The following is a 17,030-nucleotide window of genomic DNA, read 5'->3' as shown; positions in this document are numbered from 1 at the left end:
AAACACACCAGCTTCTTTAGCTACCTAAGGTAGCTACCTAGCTGTACCTATGTACACATGTATGTAGTTGGTAGGTCCGGAGTACGAGTACTGGTCCGTGTCCACTAGCCAGGCCATGGCTAAGGTTGCACTACCGCCGCGGGCCGCAAACGCCGCCCACCGATCAATTGACCCCAGCCAGTCATCCCGCAACTTGATGTGCCCATGCGCTTGTTCTCGAATCACTTTAAATCATCGCATCCTGGAAACGGGAATACGGGGTTCTGATCTTTCCTGTTATCATTCGAGACCATTACAAACTCGTGCGCATACACACGCACTCGCATTAACACCACCTATGTACGAACGCTCGTCTGGCACTAACAAAGATAAACATCATCACTGACCATGCAATGAACAAATCGTTTCGGACCAACACAGAAAAGAAAACCTTCCTTGGCATTGACTTTTTTCCATGTCGCCAAGCAACTCTAGCCCTGTCAGTAATCCCGGGATCACGTTTAAAACACAAATCCATGACACATTTGTTATCTCAGATTGCTGATGTATTTGGTAATGCCAGACCAGACACCATCTGGACTGGGATGTTCTGAGCAAACATCTGGTTCGAATTGGAATGAGTCGGCCAGGTGAGCCCTGGTCGTGGGCCCGATGGTGGCCACCAAAGTCCTATGGTCGGAATCTTTGCGCCGCCCCACCACCTCCGTTTCCAGCTTGCCATCGCCCTTGAGGAAACCGAGCGCACGCAACATGCTGTCGCAGCCAGTCGGCGAGAAGACAACCGCCCAGAGCATGCGGTAGCCCCTCACCCTGTCGAGCGTCTGGCGCATCTCGTCTTCGAAGGAGTGCATCACGCCCGTCCCGTACACAACCACCTCGTCGACTTGTATGCGCCGGGTCGCCGCCAGTCTGCTATCCATCAACACCTTGGGGATAATGTCTCTCCTGACCTCGCCTGTGAGGAATAGTAGTGGAGGCTTGGTGTCCCTTTCCTTGTACCACTCGCCGTAATGATCCAGTATGAATGGCGCAAGCGTTTCGCCATTACCAGCGTGCTCCCCATAGACGTTTAGAGCCGGCTCCTGCGGGATGGCTTTCAGCGCGCGGGTCGTCGCCGGCCCAACGCTGTAGATGGGGATATCCTGCAAATTTGGCCATTGCGCACCTCCATTCCCTGTATTCGCATTGGTGAGCTTAAAATAACTCTTGGAACAACGTCAGGGGATCATCCACCAGTACCTGCGCCCTCGGTGACCAGGTGGGCAAAGGCCTCGACCGCTCGCTGTGAGGTAAATATCATGCCACCATACTGGCAGTCTGCGCCATTGCCAATCTTATGCTCCTTGAGCACGGCTCTGACTTGTTTCATGCCATTATCCAGGAACCTGTGCTCAAGGACTGGTATGAAAATTGGCTCAAAGGCATTGCCCTCATATGTCTGGGAGAAGATCTCTTCATAGGCATCGACAGGGGTCGACTTTGTCTTGAGCAGTAAAACGGGAACCTTGTCGTATGCCATGTTTGGCGTAAGTATTAGCAAGCCCAAGCTCAAGCGTGCAAGAGAAAGGGCTAAACACAAGCGGTTCCAGTGAGATATATCAATCGAGATCTAGTAACTCCTTATTATTTGGGGTTTCCTTTGAGATCCTAGGTTTTATACGGCGGCAGCAAAGCGATGGCCAGACTTTCAACCGGTGTTTGTCTGCGGGGCACCAGTGCGGCTTTATCGATAACCACGATGGTAGGTACCTGTCTACGCAATTATTCCCTACCCCTGTTCGTCTTAGAACTATTATGTCAAAAAAGGTCGCGCCAGTTGGAGCCATTACCAATCAACAAGCATGCAATGTTACACATGCTACACCTCCCACCAGCTATCCAATGCCTTGACGATTACGCCGTTGATTTTACTCTCCATCCTTTTCTTTCAGGTCGGAAGTCATACCATACCAGGAATCTTAGCCGCACGAAAAGGGTCGCGCACATACGGTTGATGAGCAACGATGGCCGGAGACTCAAGCGAACCAGAACCAAAAAGCCAGTCACAACAGTCTACGACTGCTGGTGCTGTCGAGTCGGGACCAGCAAACACCACAACACCCATTAAGCTTGCCAACGGCGTGGTGTTGGGAAAGGATGGCAAACCGTAAGAACCCGTCAGCTGGTGGAAAAACTCCATACGTCTACATGTTCGGTTCAAGTCGCTGATGGACGATTTCGTCCCAATCCCTCAACAGATGCCGAACATGCACTTCCATGAAAGACTGGGCGGCGCAGAGCAAGTCTCTACTCAAAACGCCCGCAGCACAGGCCCGGCCGCCGCGCGACTGCCCGGCCGACGTAGAGACGCTGGGCCGCGGAACCTGGACGCTGCTGCACACTATCGCAGCGCAGTACCCTGAGAGGCCGACGCAGACGGAACAGTCGGACCTGGCAGGCTTCATGCGCCTCTTCTCCAAGCTGTACCCTTGCTGGGTGTGCGCCGACGACTTTAGGGAATACATCAAGCGGGACCCGGTGCGCGTTCGCACACGCGACGAGTTTGGCAACTGGCTGTGCAACGCGCACAACGACGTCAACAAGAAGCTGGGGAAGCCTGTATTTGACTGTAATTTGTGGGACCAGAGGTGGCGCACAGGGTGGAAGGATGGGAGGTGCGATTAGAATTTTGGTTTTTGGCCGCACTGGTTTGGTCCTGCTGTACAATATTGTACTCATACAAGCATGCATCGTCATTAGCGGTTGGCGTGTACTATAAGAAAGGGCGAGCATATGGGCTTAGACTGGCTGGCTACATAAGATCCATGTTTGTACCTATATAATGAACTGCCAATACAGCTCTCAGATGATTCGCTTGCCCTGCCCCAGATTGCAGGAGCAGGCATCCTTTCATGTTAATTCTTACTACTGGACAGCTTGGTTTGGATTATTCTTACGGCCGTCCCTGCCATTCCAGGCTTCCTGCAGGCTAGGATACAAGGCCGATTACAGTTGGTGGGGAACACCACGTGATGCTGTGTCTCTCAATCCATCCACCTTTTTCCCCCGTGCATGCTGGGCAATTGGATGCTCTACCACTGACTGGTTATGCAAAGGGAGGACTTGGGGGATTAATCTTTTCTTGAACCTCTTGAAAGCCAACTCTTTAGTCTTTGTGCTCATCTCCCCTTCCAAAATTTTAACTTGCCAAGTATATACTGAAAGCGTCAGTGTCTGGAAGATGGCAGACACAAAACGCAAGAACGGCCCTGGAGCTTCTGATGCCAATTCTTCTAAACGGAGAAAGGTACGTGATAAAAAAAAGGAAGCATGTTTATGATGGTTTTGTAACTGACAACTATGGGTTCAAAGCAAGGCGGCAACGGAGGAAAATGGCAAACCTCTCATCAAAAGACCAAGATTGATGGCCGTGTGGCAATTGAGCTAGGTGATGTGGGAGTCTGGGTGACGTGCGCGAGGAACCAGGAGGCCAAGGCAGCGCGCGAGGTTGAACAGCTTTTCGACGAAGTACGATACTCGCCAGCTTTTCTTCATGATGCTCGCTGCTGCAAGGCAATTCGGGGTCCACTGGAGTCGCTTCGTGGGAAACGTCCCTTGTCTGCTGATTGCTGACCCGAATTCCCTACCAGTACGTTGAAAAGCTTTACGGCATAAAGCCTCCGGGAGAAGATGATGATGGATCGGACAACAACGGTGACATAGAAGCCTCGATCCAAAAAGAGTTGACGACGCTCAAGCCGACTCAGGCCCAGGGTTCAGAGCGAGTGTTCACTATCGTTCGCCAGGCCGTTGACTGTCTCCTTTTTGTCAAGACCAAGACACCCATTGAACCTGTAGAGTTTGTGCATCGCATATGCCTCGACACCAAGGCATCGTCGGGCCTTGCTGCGCGACGATTTCGTTACCTGAACAGGTTTACCCCCATTACCTTGATGGGACGGGCTTCCGACAAGGGCTTCGTCGAGGTATGCCAAAAGGTTCTGCCGCAGCATTTCCAAATGAGTGAGGGCTCGCAGGATGCGAAAGAAGGCGACGCCGCAGCCGATGACGAGACCAAGGTGCAGATCCCCGAGGAAGCGAAGAAAAAAGCAAGCGAACAGGCAACACCGCCTGAGTGCACCGTAAGTCACGGATTTGTCCCTTGGGTGGTGTAGATGAAGCCACGCTAACGAGTTACTCGCTACACCAGTACGCCATTAGGCTGTCAACCCGAAATCAGTGTCCGCTCAAGCGAGATGATGTGATCAAGGGTATTGCTTCGCTGGTTGATGATCAAAGACACAAAGTCAACCTCACCAAGCCTGACAAGGTCATATTGGTGGACATGTTCCAGGTGAGCAGAACAACAAGTTGTTTGACATGATATCCATAATACATCGGACTCCGGTAAAAGCCGTCGGGGATAACGTGGGGTCTTCCGCTGACCGAGACCTCTCCAGAACCTGTATGGAATGAGTGTGGTAGATGGCGACTGGGATGACCTGAAGCGATTCAACATTTCAGAAATTTACAGTGCCGCTGCAAAGTTAGCGAAGGAGGATTCTCTCGGGCATCCCAATGGGTCAAAAGAGGATCAGAAATAAAAGGCATCGTAATGCAACATGGATCGACCTCTTTCAGCTAAGCAAGGAAAAACTACGACAACGAAACAAAGCACCACATTATGACTCGATCTCGGTGCCAAAAGAAGACTTGCTAGGCGAGAATTTGATCCAAAGGGGCCAAGTAATTTGTTTCCCGGCCTTGGCTGCACCCTGGGATGCTGGACAGCATGAAGACAGAATTGAGCCGCACCTATCAACCCACTGATGTTGGTCCAAACCCTCGGCGGGACCTCGGAAGGCTGCCTCTAAACAGTTTAGGTCTTGATTCTTGAGTTGGATCTTTCGTGGCTTACAGTCCACCTTCAAGCCCTCCCCGATATATGCAGGGCATCAGTGATGGTCAAACTATTCAGCTCGACCTGTTCCCTCTAGCGGATTTTGTGGGCCACCCACGCAGATTCGCTTATTTTTACCCAATCTGAAATTTTCCGAATCGCTTACCCCTTGGCTTGCGGGCTGGGCTGGACATGGGCCCCCCGTTCTGCACTAAACGGTTGGGCGGGACTAGTGTCAGAGTTGGGCGAAAGAAGGAATGAATGCATACAGAGCACTTCGAGGTTGCCATCCATCATACCCAAAGCCGCATACCTACATACATGCAAATGCCACATATGTCGCCCATTTGATCTAGTAGGTCCTTCTGATGGACGCATATATACATGCATACATACACATTCATCACACGGCGGTCAAAAAGTTGTATTCGGAACAAACATTCCGCAGTTCGCCAATTAGTGTATATCTGGATTGCTCGTCACCGCAATGACTATGTCGGGACCGAGGGATGGCGCGTCGTACAGCAGATGTGCGTGCCAGGTGACCAGCTTTCAAGAGACTACGGAATTTCTAGACTACTGCACGGTAGCTGTGCAACCAACAAACTGAGTGCATTATTGGGGCACGAGTCCAGGGGTGGCAGACTGTCACCTTGATGGGATGACGGCGTTCTGTGGCGGCTTCTGGAACGGACCCTAAGCTTAGGACCAACGATAAGCGAGTTTCCATGTCCTCCACCAGCCACCAGATGTGGCTATATCCCGGCTGCTTGGGTGATGTTCGCTGCAGTCTCGGCTATGATCGATTTCTGATTCGTCGTCAATTTGACATCATGCACAAGCTAGATCTTACTCTCTTTGGTTCATTTTATTTTTGTTCTTTTTTTTTCTATTAGTCGTTTGGTTCGAAGTCTTGGCTCGTTCTTGGCTTTGGCCTGAGGCTATCTCCTCCTTCCTGCTCGCCATGTCTTTGTTTTTTCGCATCCCAGTATGCTCTTAGAGATCATCACTGTGCTCTCTACATCCCATGGACTAGCATGTCACCGCAAGCGAGATGGCTGATCAGCTCGTCAGTCAAGTGACGTGGGCTCTCGAATGTCTGCATAGCGCTGCGCTAGCATGCCGTATATCGTATTGGCTATTCTCAGCCTTCCTGGGTAATCTGGCAGTTAGTCTTTGCCAAAGTCTTTGTCATGAAAATGAAGCTCGAGGCTTCTCCATGGCAAGTAACTCAAGGCCCATCGTTTCCTAGGATCCCTGCGCGACAACCGTCCACCCCCTTCACTTCTTTGGGTTTGGGTACCCGGTCAAAGCGTGCCATGGACCCGGGGCAAAATGATGTTATTGCCGAAGCCTTTTCCTAGTTTGGCATGTCCTTACCGCCCTCCATCCAGTTACAAGACCAAAAAGGCTGTCTGCATATTACGCTTACCCAATGCCTACCAGGCTTACACTTTTATGGTTGTTATTGTTTTTTTCAGAGGATGCCCATATCCTCCAAAGTCCTTATCAGTCATATCCGTGTAGCCCTTCCTTTGTTCATTATCTACCATATCAAATACTTTCGCCTCGGCAAAGTGATTGGTACTCGCTTGACTGTAAAGCATGGTTCTTGAAGAGCCTTTCCCTCTGCGTGCCTTCGCACAAAGGACAACAACATTCGATCCAACATGCAACGCAGATCGCACCGACCGTGACACCTGGGTTACATCCTCATATGTAAACAGCCGAGGGCTTCCAGAAACGCTTCCAGTCTCAGTACCGTCAGCACCCAAACGAACATCGGCTGCTGTTGCGCCTTTGGCTTTTGCCTGTGCGCCAGAGCAGCCATACTCCATGCGTCAGTTTCCCTCGAAAGAAGGGCTCCAGGCCATGCTAAGCCGGCTGCTTGCGAGCGACGTAACAGTCGAGGGCATACGGGCCACTCCCGCCTCACCCGCCAGAATCCAAAATATATACACCATCTGTCTGGCCGGCGGGCAACAGCTCGTGCTTGCCATGGCACCGTCCACGATGGTGCGGCTATTACGATCTGAACAGCTTCTGGTCGAGTCCGAAGCCCTCCTGCTGAGATGGCTGAGGGAGAAGCATACAAGAGATAAGCTTGTTGCCGACAAGGTTGGGGTCGCGACGGACCCTGGAAATGGTGACACGACGTACGGCAACTACCCGGGTAGCACTGCTGAAGACAAACGGCCAATAGTCACGGCACCCAACAACTCGGTCAGAACTCCTGAAGCACGGTCCGTCTTTTCACAGATGGGGCTGCTCGACATTCTCCCTACCATCATCGCCTCTTCGGCAACAGACGCATTGGCTGTGGGTGATATCATCGAGACTTCATATGCTATATCACACCAGCCTAGCGGAACACTCATTACTGCGGACAAAATTCATCCGGGGGCACAACAAGAACATCCTGTTGATACCAGGCAGATCGAATTCCAAGCCGGAACGATCGTCCGCCAGCTCTCCAGATTGACTGCGCCGACCAGAAAATTCGGCCCGGCTGTTGCAGTTCTTGGGTTCCCAACTACAGGTGGAAACTCTGGCGCGAGTGAGGATTTCAGGCCAGCGGCCTTTTTAGATGACAGCACTTGGTCGAGCGCATTTCAATCCATGATTGAGGGCGTGTTGAGGGATGCTGAAGACATGGTCATCCACATCCCTTACGCCCCGATTCGGACACAAATGAGGCGTCTCTGCCGGTACCTGGATGCGGTCACGACTCCTAGGCTTGTGCTTATAGATGCAGGGGAGCCCACGAACCTCTTGGTACGGACGCAAGACATTCTATCAGATGATACACCTTGTGGTTGCGCATCTGCGAGCGGCTCAAGTGAACAAGATGTAGGGAACCAAGTAACAGTCAAGCAGTCGAGGGTGGTAGGGTTGGCCGACTGGTCAAATGCATACTTTGGCGACCCGCTCTTCACCAAGGCGTTCAGCAGACAGCCATCTCGGAGCTTTCTTGATGGTTTCCATGGCGCCATTGAGAGTGAGGACTTGAGGTACCACCAGGATACCTCGGGCGTGCGCATCCTTCTCTACTCATGTTATCATCTCACTGTGTCCATTGTCCAGGAGTACTATCGGCCCAGGCAAGGGAGCACAGAACGTGAGATGGAGGCTAGGAGGAAACTCGGCGAGGTGCTAGCTACACTTGCAGCTGTTGGTGTGGCTGACGAGTCACGAGGTATGGGTTGGCAGGTCAGTCCTGACGGGCTCACCGCCACCCCATCAGGACTCGATGTCTCTACTAGTCCAGGGGCTGATTGGAGCTCAAGCCAGTATGCATGCCGAGCTGAACTGCGCAGCTGAGGACCGTCCTCTCACGTAGTGCCTCGGCCTTGGCGTTTTTCGGTTGGTTTTTTTTCGGGTTTTTTTTTCGAGCAAGCAAACTGAGCTGGACACTAGATTGGGGAACCAATCTTCCTTGGGTGTGTGGGGGATTGGTGTACGACAAGAGCAGCTGCCGTGAATGTTCTGTTGACCAGCATCGCGGCACACTTTTTGTAAGGATCGATTCCTAATCTTGAGGGGATAGGGCTTTTTCATGTTTATAAATTGAATGAGTGCATAGCGAGCGTCAATTTGACCACAAAGGTACCTAAAGAAATATAGATTTGCGTTTCTCCCAAAGTCTCTGCATTTTCCAACACCAATCAACACAGATGAAATCATGTTGAACAGGGAACGATCTCCCCTCCCCCCCTTTTCTTTCACGTCTTCTTGGCGCAACAGCAGCGCTTGCGGCCCCAACCGCAGCCCTGCATATACATGAAACCGCCGTAGCCGTCGCAGTGGTATTCGCACTGGCCTGACCTGGTCCAGCCGCACTCGCCCGGGTGGAAGCACTGCTCGCGGGCTACGATGTTGGCGAAGGGCTGCTCGACGGGCGACGTTGCCGGGGCTGCCGTGATGGTGGTGACGGCGGCGAGAACGGCGACGAGGATCGCGGTGTAGGTTTTCATGGTGGCTTTCGTCTAGTTCTAGTATATTTTCAAGGAAGCTGGATGGAGAAAACTGTGTTGGGATTTACAAAGCAGAAAGAACTGTGGATGTGAGTATTTTTGGTTGTGTAGTGGTGTCTGTTTCCGATGAGGGCGATGATGATGATACGCCAACGATTTGCAAGACGACGTGTAGATGGATGGGCTTATATACATATCTTTGACCATCGAAAAAAAAAACAGGTAGATGATACCAGAATGCCACTGCATCGTTCAGGGTTGGAAGATTCATCGATATCACTGAGGCAAAAGATTGCACTGCCTCCCAAGACCTGGAGAAGTGACTATTACAAGTTGCCCGCGTGGAAACCCCCCGGGTACCAGTGCCCTCGCCTTAAGCATTGAAGATATTCGCGCGAGCCCCTGGAGACTCAGGCCTCATACTCACACGTTGAAAATATAGGCTCATCAAGATGGATGCACAGTCCCGGTCGATCTTCACTTGGCATCCCGGCATTTCGAGGCCAAAAATAGATTGCTGGCGTTCCATGACGTTGAGTATGGTGCAAAAAAGGGTTCGCGGGAGCAGTTCCCGGTCCGATTTGTGCAATCCCGTTGCAATGTCTTGACCGACGGGATAAGCCCCCGGGCTGGCATGGCCGAGCTGGATTCTTGACTGGCCAGACCGGCCTTGAGCTGAAGAAGTCAGCCACATACATGCGATATCGAGTATTTTTTTTCCTTGTTTTTTTCTGGCGATGAGAGCCCCAAGGAATAGATTTTGCCCAAAGAATTGCGGCAGTGCAAGGAACACGATGGCGATTGGAAGAGCAGTCGATTGGAAAAGTTATGATTGGCTCTGTATGGATTCAGGGCTGTGGAAACTCTGTGGAAGTGGTACCCGAAAGGAGTCAGAGCCGGATGCGATTGCCGCAACTGCTTCCTGTGTCTTGTATTTCAGATGTTCAATGGATTGGGAATCGAATGATTGCATCGAGGAATATATATATATACCTACCTTATATGTAAACATAAAGCAGAAGTATGGAAAAGCGGATAGTAGGATGTCCGCATATGAGTGAGAAAAGTTCTACAAGACAAAGCCTCGTTGACACTCGGCATATTCCATCATCAAGCACGTAAACCATGCGGTCTTCATTCTCCCCCCTTGCTCTCCTTTTTGCAGGCGCAGCCCTGGTCTCCTCCCTACCGGATGCAGGAGTTGCAGTCTCTTCACCTGCCGTCACTGCCGAAAACATCTCGCCGCCCGAGCCCAACGTGCTGGAGGTCGCACATCTTGAGAGGCGAAGAGCGTGCAGCGGTCATCGTCTGCAGAACGACGTCTGTCAGGGCAGATTGATATACCAGGGTAGCTCGCGGCACAACTGGTAAGGTTGACTTCCCAGTGGGGAGAGTTTCCAGCTCTTTCCGTGACTTTATTGACTAACGATGGTTATTGTAAACTGCCAGCTACCGCAAGGACGGCAAGTGTTGCGCCAAGAACAAGAATCGAGACTATGGGATTGCGGTCACCAACAGGGCTCAAAAGGGTGAAGATTGCGCATACTGCTTCTCTGGGACCTGTAAGATGGAGAATCCTTAGATTGAGCAGCTGAGGTTTTTTTTTTTTTTTGTGAATCCGCAGTGCTACGTTGTCTTGAGTTGTTTGCTGTTTTACTCGGTTTGATTGAAAACTCATTGTTGACATGTGCAACGTGAGGTAGGTAACTTCCATCGTTCCTTTATTTTACTTGGTGCCTGTGCAATATGTGCGCAGAATACAGCACGTTCCAGGATCAAGATCCACAAAGTATGATGCCAAGATACTCAATGTTAGACATAGTCCAAATCACTGTGCATAGACTGTATCCGTGACAAACCTATGGCAACCCGAGAAACACTTGGGAATGCTTTTTGTTACAGGAATCCTACCAAATGCGCAACTAGTTGCGACCCAAACCAGAGAAGAGGGAAAGAAAAAACCTAACTAACTTACCTGCCTAATGCAGCCTGTTACGTGGCATCCGACCCTCAATATATTTGGGGGGATCTGGCTGACTATAAGTAAGTACGGAAGGTACCTACCTACCTAACGTTGCCTTAGAGAGAAGGGTCCGATCGAAAGTCAAGAGAACCGAAAATAGAAACAACAAAAAAGAAAAAGAAGAAAAAAAAAAGAAAAGAAAAACGCTCATGTACAAACAAGGCAGGCGCTTACTAAGTAAGTCCCTGATCGGGAAATCGGGCATGACAAGCAAAATTTACAGGAAAGCGAAAAGAGGCGTGAGGGGTGGTTGCCTGACAATAACAAGACTGACAGAAGGGGGGCTTGCATACAAAAAGAGTTACAAAAAGGATACACTCATCCATGTGATGTCGGTGCTTTCGCTATCTGAATACGAGACGTTGGAAGCGAAGCGAAGCCTGTTCGAGGTATGGAACGTCTTTTGGGTGTGGCTTAGTAGGAGCAGCATGGCTTTCCTTGGTCTTCATTGGTGAATCGATGATGCATATCTTTTTTTTCGTCTGATGACCTTGGTTGGGATTCCCTAGAAACAAGGTAAGAAATCCCAGACGATACAAAGTGTTTTACCCGCGTACATACATACGTCGTGGGTACCTATGATAACTGAAAAGAAGGATCAAGAACAAAAAGAAAAAGGGAAAAAAAAGTATGGACGACCGGTCTCAAGAGTCGGGTTAGGCTTTGTGTTTCCTTTTTTAGACTCAGAGGTTCGTCATTACGTGAGATTCTTGTTGGTTCGATACCTGGACAATGCCGGCTGTAAGCTGTGTGCGCTTGAGTTCTTGGTTTGACTAGACTACGTAGATAGTTTCTTTTGTCTGACTTGTCAGTCACCAAGAGAAGAAGGAGAAAAAAAAACAAATTCCTCGGCCTAGTCTACAATAGTCACTACATGACAACGCGACTACTCCCTCTACAATCAACACAGCACTCAACTTTCAGGTTGCGGCAAACAATATAAAACAAAACAAAACAAAACAAAACAAACCCCAACCCAACCCAACCCCAACGCACAGATTACCATTTTTCAGCCTGGCACACAATCCCACAAAAGGTTGCGTACAACGTATGCGGCATTGTCTGCCCCGAAGACCGTTGAAACGGATCGTCAATGCGGCCATCCGAGGGTCATGTTTCCGCCCATCATCTGCCGCCGAGGCCTTCGGACGACCCAATACAAGGAAGCGATGACCTCATGTCCACCGGCAGGGAATGATGCAGCACACTGCAGCATGTCCCAGCACTAGTTATTTTGAGTCGTCCTTCCTGAGAAAGTCTAGAAGAGATAGTATCTTTTTTGTTTCGTTGTCCTTTTCCCATCCCCATCTTCCAAACATATTCTTTTTGATGTTTGATTTCTCGTCTTTTTCTGCCAAAGAAAAAATACGCAGCCGTTATACTTGGTCGTACTGTGGCCAGGGTGGTGATACAAGGCAGTTGAGCCTTTCAAAATTCAATCCTTCGTTTTCCACGCCCCCCTTGGAGTTGTCGAATAGAGAGAGAGAGAGAGAGTAAAAAGAGCCAAGACGTCAAACCGACACGAGTACTGCATCCTCCCGCCTTGGCAAATAAACTGCCAAGAGCCATCAGATAAACGTTTTTTCTTCTTTATTTGTATCATCTTGACATAAAAGAATCAGTGTATTGACCCGAGGCCACAGCATGAAGCCACCAGCAAAAAGTGCAAAGGTCCTCGGGGTGTGCCTCCTCACCGGCACGGCAGCCTCGCAGCAACAACTGCAGCAGCAGCCTCTTGTTGCCCAGCCCGGCGTCAACACGGCGACTCATAGCCTCAACTCCTTTCAACCCAGTATCACCAATACGGCCAGCCCGAGTTTCAACTCGCTCAGCCCAAGCTTCAACTCCCTTGGACCCAGCATCACCAACACGGCAAGTCCCAGTGTCAACTCGCTCAGCCCGAGCGTCAACTCTCTCCGCCCCAGCCTATCCCCCATAAGCGCACAACCGCCATTGGTCCCGGTAGGCCAGGTGGCGCTCGGCGGTGGCAACAGCAATGGTGCCGGCTATGCGAGCTGTGCCGCAATTGGAAGGGCCAGCATACCCGAATGCGCCATGGACTGCTTCGCCACGGGGGCCGCGGCGCTAGGCTGCGCCGTACATGACCTCGGATGCCAGTGCCGACAGCAGGCGCGCATGATGGCCGCGGCTGAGGGTTGTGTCGCCGAGACGTGCCCGGGGGCTGCTTACCAGCGCGTCATAGACGGTGCCATGTCCAGTACGTCTTTTCCGGTTTCTCTTTTCCTAAAGATACTTATCATATAGGTAGACATATCTTGGGGTATTCGACCCGAAGCTGATCTTTTCTCCCCTCCAAAAACAGTGTGCGGATGTGCCGTCGGTGTAGCGACCGCCGAAGTATCGGGGTTAATAGCGAGACCAGGTCCGACCGGAACTGCCTCCGTCTCGGCGTCATATTCTTACATGAGCGGCAGCGGCTTCTCCGTGGTCTCATCCTTGACGGTCATCAACAAAGCGGCCTCCGGTACCGCAACGCCAAGCTTCATGCCCCAGGTAGACCAACCGAGCCAAATGGTGCCAATCCACAAGAGAGACGTCGAGGAAGACCACGAACCGCCAAAGAGCTTCGAACCGGCTAACAAGGCCGCAGTACAGGCCAGCTCCGGGACGTCGTCTAGTCATTACGGAAATATGCGTATTTCGGGTTGGGTCATATCGGTTGTACCTACATTGTTGGTTGGTCTGATTGTATAGAAAGAAAAGAAGAGAAAGAGGAAAAAGAAAGAAAAAAAAGGGTGAAATACGGGGATCAAGGAAAGTGTGCGTACGACAATGCTTGCCTGTTTGCCCATCTGTCTCGGGCTCCTCGTCATTTGTGTGAAAAGCGTCTGTTTGCAACGACGCAATGAGTCAACAGTACAAATTATAAGCTATAGTGAAGATGAAGCGAATGCCTGGTACGATAAACCTGTCGTGCCAAGGTAGAATTGACGAAGCCTTGCCTTGATCGATCGTCCAAGTTCAACATCATGTGAACAGAGCCCGTATGCAACCTGGTTGGCCCCCGATGCTTGTGCCATTCCTTGGCCCCAAGAACGTCAAGAGTAAAAAGCTAATCGGACACGACGGGTCCGATGAGACATGGTGAGAAGTTAGTGTTAGCTAAGACCAGGGGAGATCGAGAGCTGCAGCCTTGCCCCGCAGAACGGTAAATTCCCCAAACGAGCTAGACCAGTCCCTTCGCTCAAATACGCCCCTGGGCTGACGAGAAGGACCACACATGCCACTATGTACAGGACCCGGTATAATGTAATTGAGAGAAGGCTGCCTAAGCGCTAAACAAAATGGTCCAGTCGGGGCGAATTCAAGGTAAACGAACATACGGAATAATGGAAGAACTGGCTACCAGGAAGGATCATTAACCTCCACCTGCACCCCCTGAAAGACGAGCGCTTTTTTTTTTTTTTTTTTTGCCAGCGGCACAGTCGCCAAGGGTGGTGATTTTCCCCATTCCATCGTTGGCTCTTTCCTGCACGAGCTGATCCACCACTGTTCGAGATTTGATTCCCCTGCCTGGTCGGGCATGGAACTTCTGGTAATGATGTACCGTAGACCGAATGGCCCTCAATGTGGTTCCGCAAATCTGTAAATTGCCATCAGGCAACAGGCGGGCAAGCCGGGTGTACCGATGGCGAACAGGATAAATACCCCTCGACCGTCCTCGACTTGAATCCCAGGTAGAAGGAAGAGACAGCACTCGCCACAGCTCCTCTGACATTCGCTTTCCCATCGCCCACAACATTTGGCCCTGCTCTCATTCCTTGGGTTGATTTTTTTTCTTTTCTTTCGCAAGCACCGAAAACTTTAGTCAAAATGCGCACCCAGTTCTCTCTCCTCGGAGTCGCGGCTCTCGCCAGCACCGTCGTCAACGCCATGCCCTCCACGCTCGAGGCCAGGGCCCTTCCCCAGGTTTCGGCCGTCGCCAAGCCGAGGGCGTGCTCCTCGTACCCGACCTTTGATCCCGCCACCGGCGAGGCTACCGAATTCATATTCTATGCCGACTCGACCGAGGAGCCTGTCGCTCCGTTCGCCGGTAGCGTGGTGGGGAAGTTGGCCAACCCCAACCTGGCCATTGCACGGGTAAGCATACCTTTTTTTTTCTTCTTTTTTTCCCCTGGTGGCTAGCATTGTACTCCCGTTTTGTGTAGTATAATAGGGGTAATTATGGCTAACATCGAGGGGCTACGTCGTCGATAGATCGGAATCGCCGTCCGCGGAGATCTCGCGAAGGTCGTGACCAAGTGCTTCCCCGACGGCGGCGAAGAGGGACTCCGCACCCGCACGCACGGCGACTGGAGACGTCTCACCCTTGCCGGAGGCGAGGACGAAAACATCATCTTGATCGGCCAAGGTCCAGTGGCCCACCGACCCTTGACCCCCCACGATCACTTCTTCGCCAACGGCACGCAGCAGCCCGGCGTCTTTATGGGCGACAACGGATCGACCACCTGGGCCTTCTCGAGGAAGGACGCCAGCGCCAGTGAGCCGTTCGACCAGTACGAGATCCGTCTTCTGAAGAGCGCAGACTCGCCTCTGAGGAATGGAGAGTTCAGGGGCTTTGTGCGTGCTGCTTGAGCCTGACATAACATTTTGCTGGGTAATCGGTTCAACATGTGAGCATTGCGTGATGTTTACCCTGTATTTTTACAGGTATACAGGGTGGACGTGGAAGCAAACACCCAGCTCCCGTCGGTCTGAGAGCATGAATGCCAATGTTGTGCAGCATGATGGATCGCTGCCTGGTTCTAGAATATATAGCAAGTACCGTACGGAAGACATGCTTCAGATATGGGTACTTCGAATAGATAGCCTGGGTCAGGTAGCACAGATGGGCAGGGTTGGTTCATGAGCACGAGTCAATTTAATGTAAATGATTTGACGATACCCCGGATTACTGCGCCGTTTGGGTTTATGCATGTCGCCTAAACGCAACATGTAGTCCGCAAACGCTCCGTAACCCATGAGAGGCTGCTGCACTTTTGCTGCTTTGTTTGCCAACATCTGAGACCCCCCGACCAGTCATGTCTGCTCGGTTGCATGTGCGTTGCAAGGAATGTCAGTCAACAAAGTCCATCAAACGTGAACCGAATCCAACGTCAACAAGCAATGTTATCTCGCTGCCATCTGCCATCTGCCATCTGGGTATCTGCGCGTCAACCCTGAGCTACTAGCCCCACCGCCTTTGGCCCACGGCTTTTCTCGGTTGGTGGGCGCTAAGTATAATGAATTCGGTCAGCTTTGGCCCCAACCAGGTTGTTTGTTAACAAGCTAGATCCATGTACCAAATGTAAACAAATACTACTCTGAGCCATCACACCGTCAACCGGAACCAGGCTTGCTAGGCACGAAGTAATCATCTCTCGGCAAGGAAGAAGAAAAACAAAAAAAAAAAAACCCTGGCGCGGGCACCGGCGGGGTGATGATGGAATTTTGCGGGAACAAAGATACAGTAGGCAGTCGGACACAAGGCAAGCGAAATGGGCAGGCGGGGCAGCTGTAGCAGTACCATCGATGACGCTTCTTGATAAGGTACTGTGATCAAGCTACCTAGGTACGGTATGGCTTACCGTAGGACGAACGGTGGCGTGGCCAGAGCAGAACATTCAGAACTGGCTAAAGAAAAAGACGTTTGTAGAATTGTGGGATCGAGATTGCAAAGCCTCACAGCATCACGTTGGGCTCATTTTGGGACCCGGACAACGACGTGGCGGAGGCCTTAATTGAGACCCAAAAACCGCCCGAACCATACAAAACCTAGGTAAATGTTAGGCCGGTAAGGTACGAAGTACATGGTACAATATATTTTCAGAGTGTTTGTTTGCATGGCCTACGTGTCAGTGAGAACTGAGTCGTAGCCTGGAGGGGACGGTTTCCTTGGAGGGGACAATCAACCAAGCGGGGAAAATGATATCCGATCCAAAAAGAGGAGATAAAAAATATCCAGATGGATAAGGAGGGGTGAATGCAACGAGATGAGAAGGGAAAGAAACACCGAAGATAATGAAGGTAAAATTGAATGAGACAGTACGATAATGTAGAAAGTCGGAGCATTAAAAAAAAAAAAAAAAAAAAAAAAGGACAGTGCCTACGAACCCATCATATATATGTCTTGCTGTACGGAGTAATTATACTA

General features: G+C 51.0%; 7 protein-coding genes across 7 annotated transcripts; 6 read left to right on the top strand and 1 right to left on the bottom strand.

Moving 5' to 3' along the window:
• The first annotated feature begins 82 nt into the window (after window positions 1-82).
• MGG_13005 (FAD-linked sulfhydryl oxidase ALR) lies at window positions 83-2,868 on the top strand. The gene is made up of 6 exons (XM_003712124.1): window positions 83-339; window positions 421-478; window positions 563-1,289; window positions 1,382-1,526; window positions 1,590-2,146; window positions 2,238-2,868. The coding sequence occupies exons 5-6, from the start codon at window positions 2,004-2,006 to the stop codon at window positions 2,662-2,664; spliced, it is 570 nt and encodes a 189-aa protein (XP_003712172.1). The 5' UTR covers window positions 83-339; window positions 421-478; window positions 563-1,289; window positions 1,382-1,526; window positions 1,590-2,003; the 3' UTR covers window positions 2,665-2,868.
• On the bottom strand, window positions 255-1,682 carry MGG_09567 (uncharacterized protein). Its single transcript, XM_003712125.1, has 2 exons — window positions 1,240-1,682; window positions 255-1,174 (listed from the first exon to the last, which is right to left on the bottom strand). The coding sequence occupies exons 1-2, from the start codon at window positions 1,517-1,519 to the stop codon at window positions 528-530; spliced, it is 927 nt and encodes a 308-aa protein (XP_003712173.1). The 5' UTR covers window positions 1,520-1,682; the 3' UTR covers window positions 255-527.
• A 183-nt stretch (window positions 2,869-3,051) lies between the features above and the next one.
• Window positions 3,052-5,853, top strand: MGG_13006 (uncharacterized protein). The gene is made up of 5 exons (XM_003712123.1): window positions 3,052-3,286; window positions 3,352-3,507; window positions 3,630-4,121; window positions 4,190-4,333; window positions 4,440-5,853. The coding sequence occupies exons 1-5, from the start codon at window positions 3,221-3,223 to the stop codon at window positions 4,581-4,583; spliced, it is 1,002 nt and encodes a 333-aa protein (XP_003712171.1). The 5' UTR covers window positions 3,052-3,220; the 3' UTR covers window positions 4,584-5,853.
• Window positions 5,854-5,883: 30 nt separating this feature from the next.
• On the top strand, window positions 5,884-8,549 carry MGG_13007 (uncharacterized protein). Its single transcript, XM_003712122.1, has one exon. The coding sequence runs from the start codon at window positions 6,485-6,487 to the stop codon at window positions 8,198-8,200; it is 1,716 nt and encodes a 571-aa protein (XP_003712170.1). The 5' UTR covers window positions 5,884-6,484; the 3' UTR covers window positions 8,201-8,549.
• A 1,429-nt stretch (window positions 8,550-9,978) lies between these two features.
• Window positions 9,979-10,435, top strand: MGG_09569 (uncharacterized protein; the record flags this gene model as incomplete). The annotated part of the gene is made up of 2 exons (XM_003712121.1): window positions 9,979-10,220; window positions 10,303-10,435. The coding sequence occupies 2 exons, from the start codon at window positions 9,979-9,981 to the stop codon at window positions 10,433-10,435; spliced, it is 375 nt and encodes a 124-aa protein (XP_003712169.1).
• Window positions 10,436-12,520: 2,085 nt separating this feature from the next.
• MGG_09570 (uncharacterized protein) lies at window positions 12,521-13,606 on the top strand (the record flags this gene model as incomplete). The annotated part of the gene is made up of 2 exons (XM_003712120.1): window positions 12,521-13,094; window positions 13,200-13,606. 2 exons carry the CDS (start codon window positions 12,521-12,523, stop codon window positions 13,589-13,591), a joined length of 966 nt encoding a protein of 321 aa, XP_003712168.1. The 3' UTR covers window positions 13,592-13,606.
• A 1,104-nt stretch (window positions 13,607-14,710) lies between these two features.
• Window positions 14,711-15,595, top strand: MGG_13009 (uncharacterized protein; the record flags this gene model as incomplete). The annotated part of the gene is made up of 3 exons (XM_003712119.1): window positions 14,711-14,977; window positions 15,095-15,457; window positions 15,548-15,595. 3 exons carry the CDS (start codon window positions 14,711-14,713, stop codon window positions 15,593-15,595), a joined length of 678 nt encoding a protein of 225 aa, XP_003712167.1.
• Window positions 15,596-17,030: the final 1,435 nt, after the last annotated feature.

The sequence above is a fragment of the Pyricularia oryzae genome, chromosome 3 (assembly GCF_000002495.2).
Source record: "Pyricularia oryzae 70-15 chromosome 3, whole genome shotgun sequence".
NCBI lineage: Eukaryota > Fungi > Ascomycota > Sordariomycetes > Magnaporthales > Pyriculariaceae > Pyricularia > Pyricularia oryzae.
The sequence above is the reverse complement of the archived record's forward strand: the minus strand, read 5'-3'. Positions and strand labels throughout refer to the sequence as shown.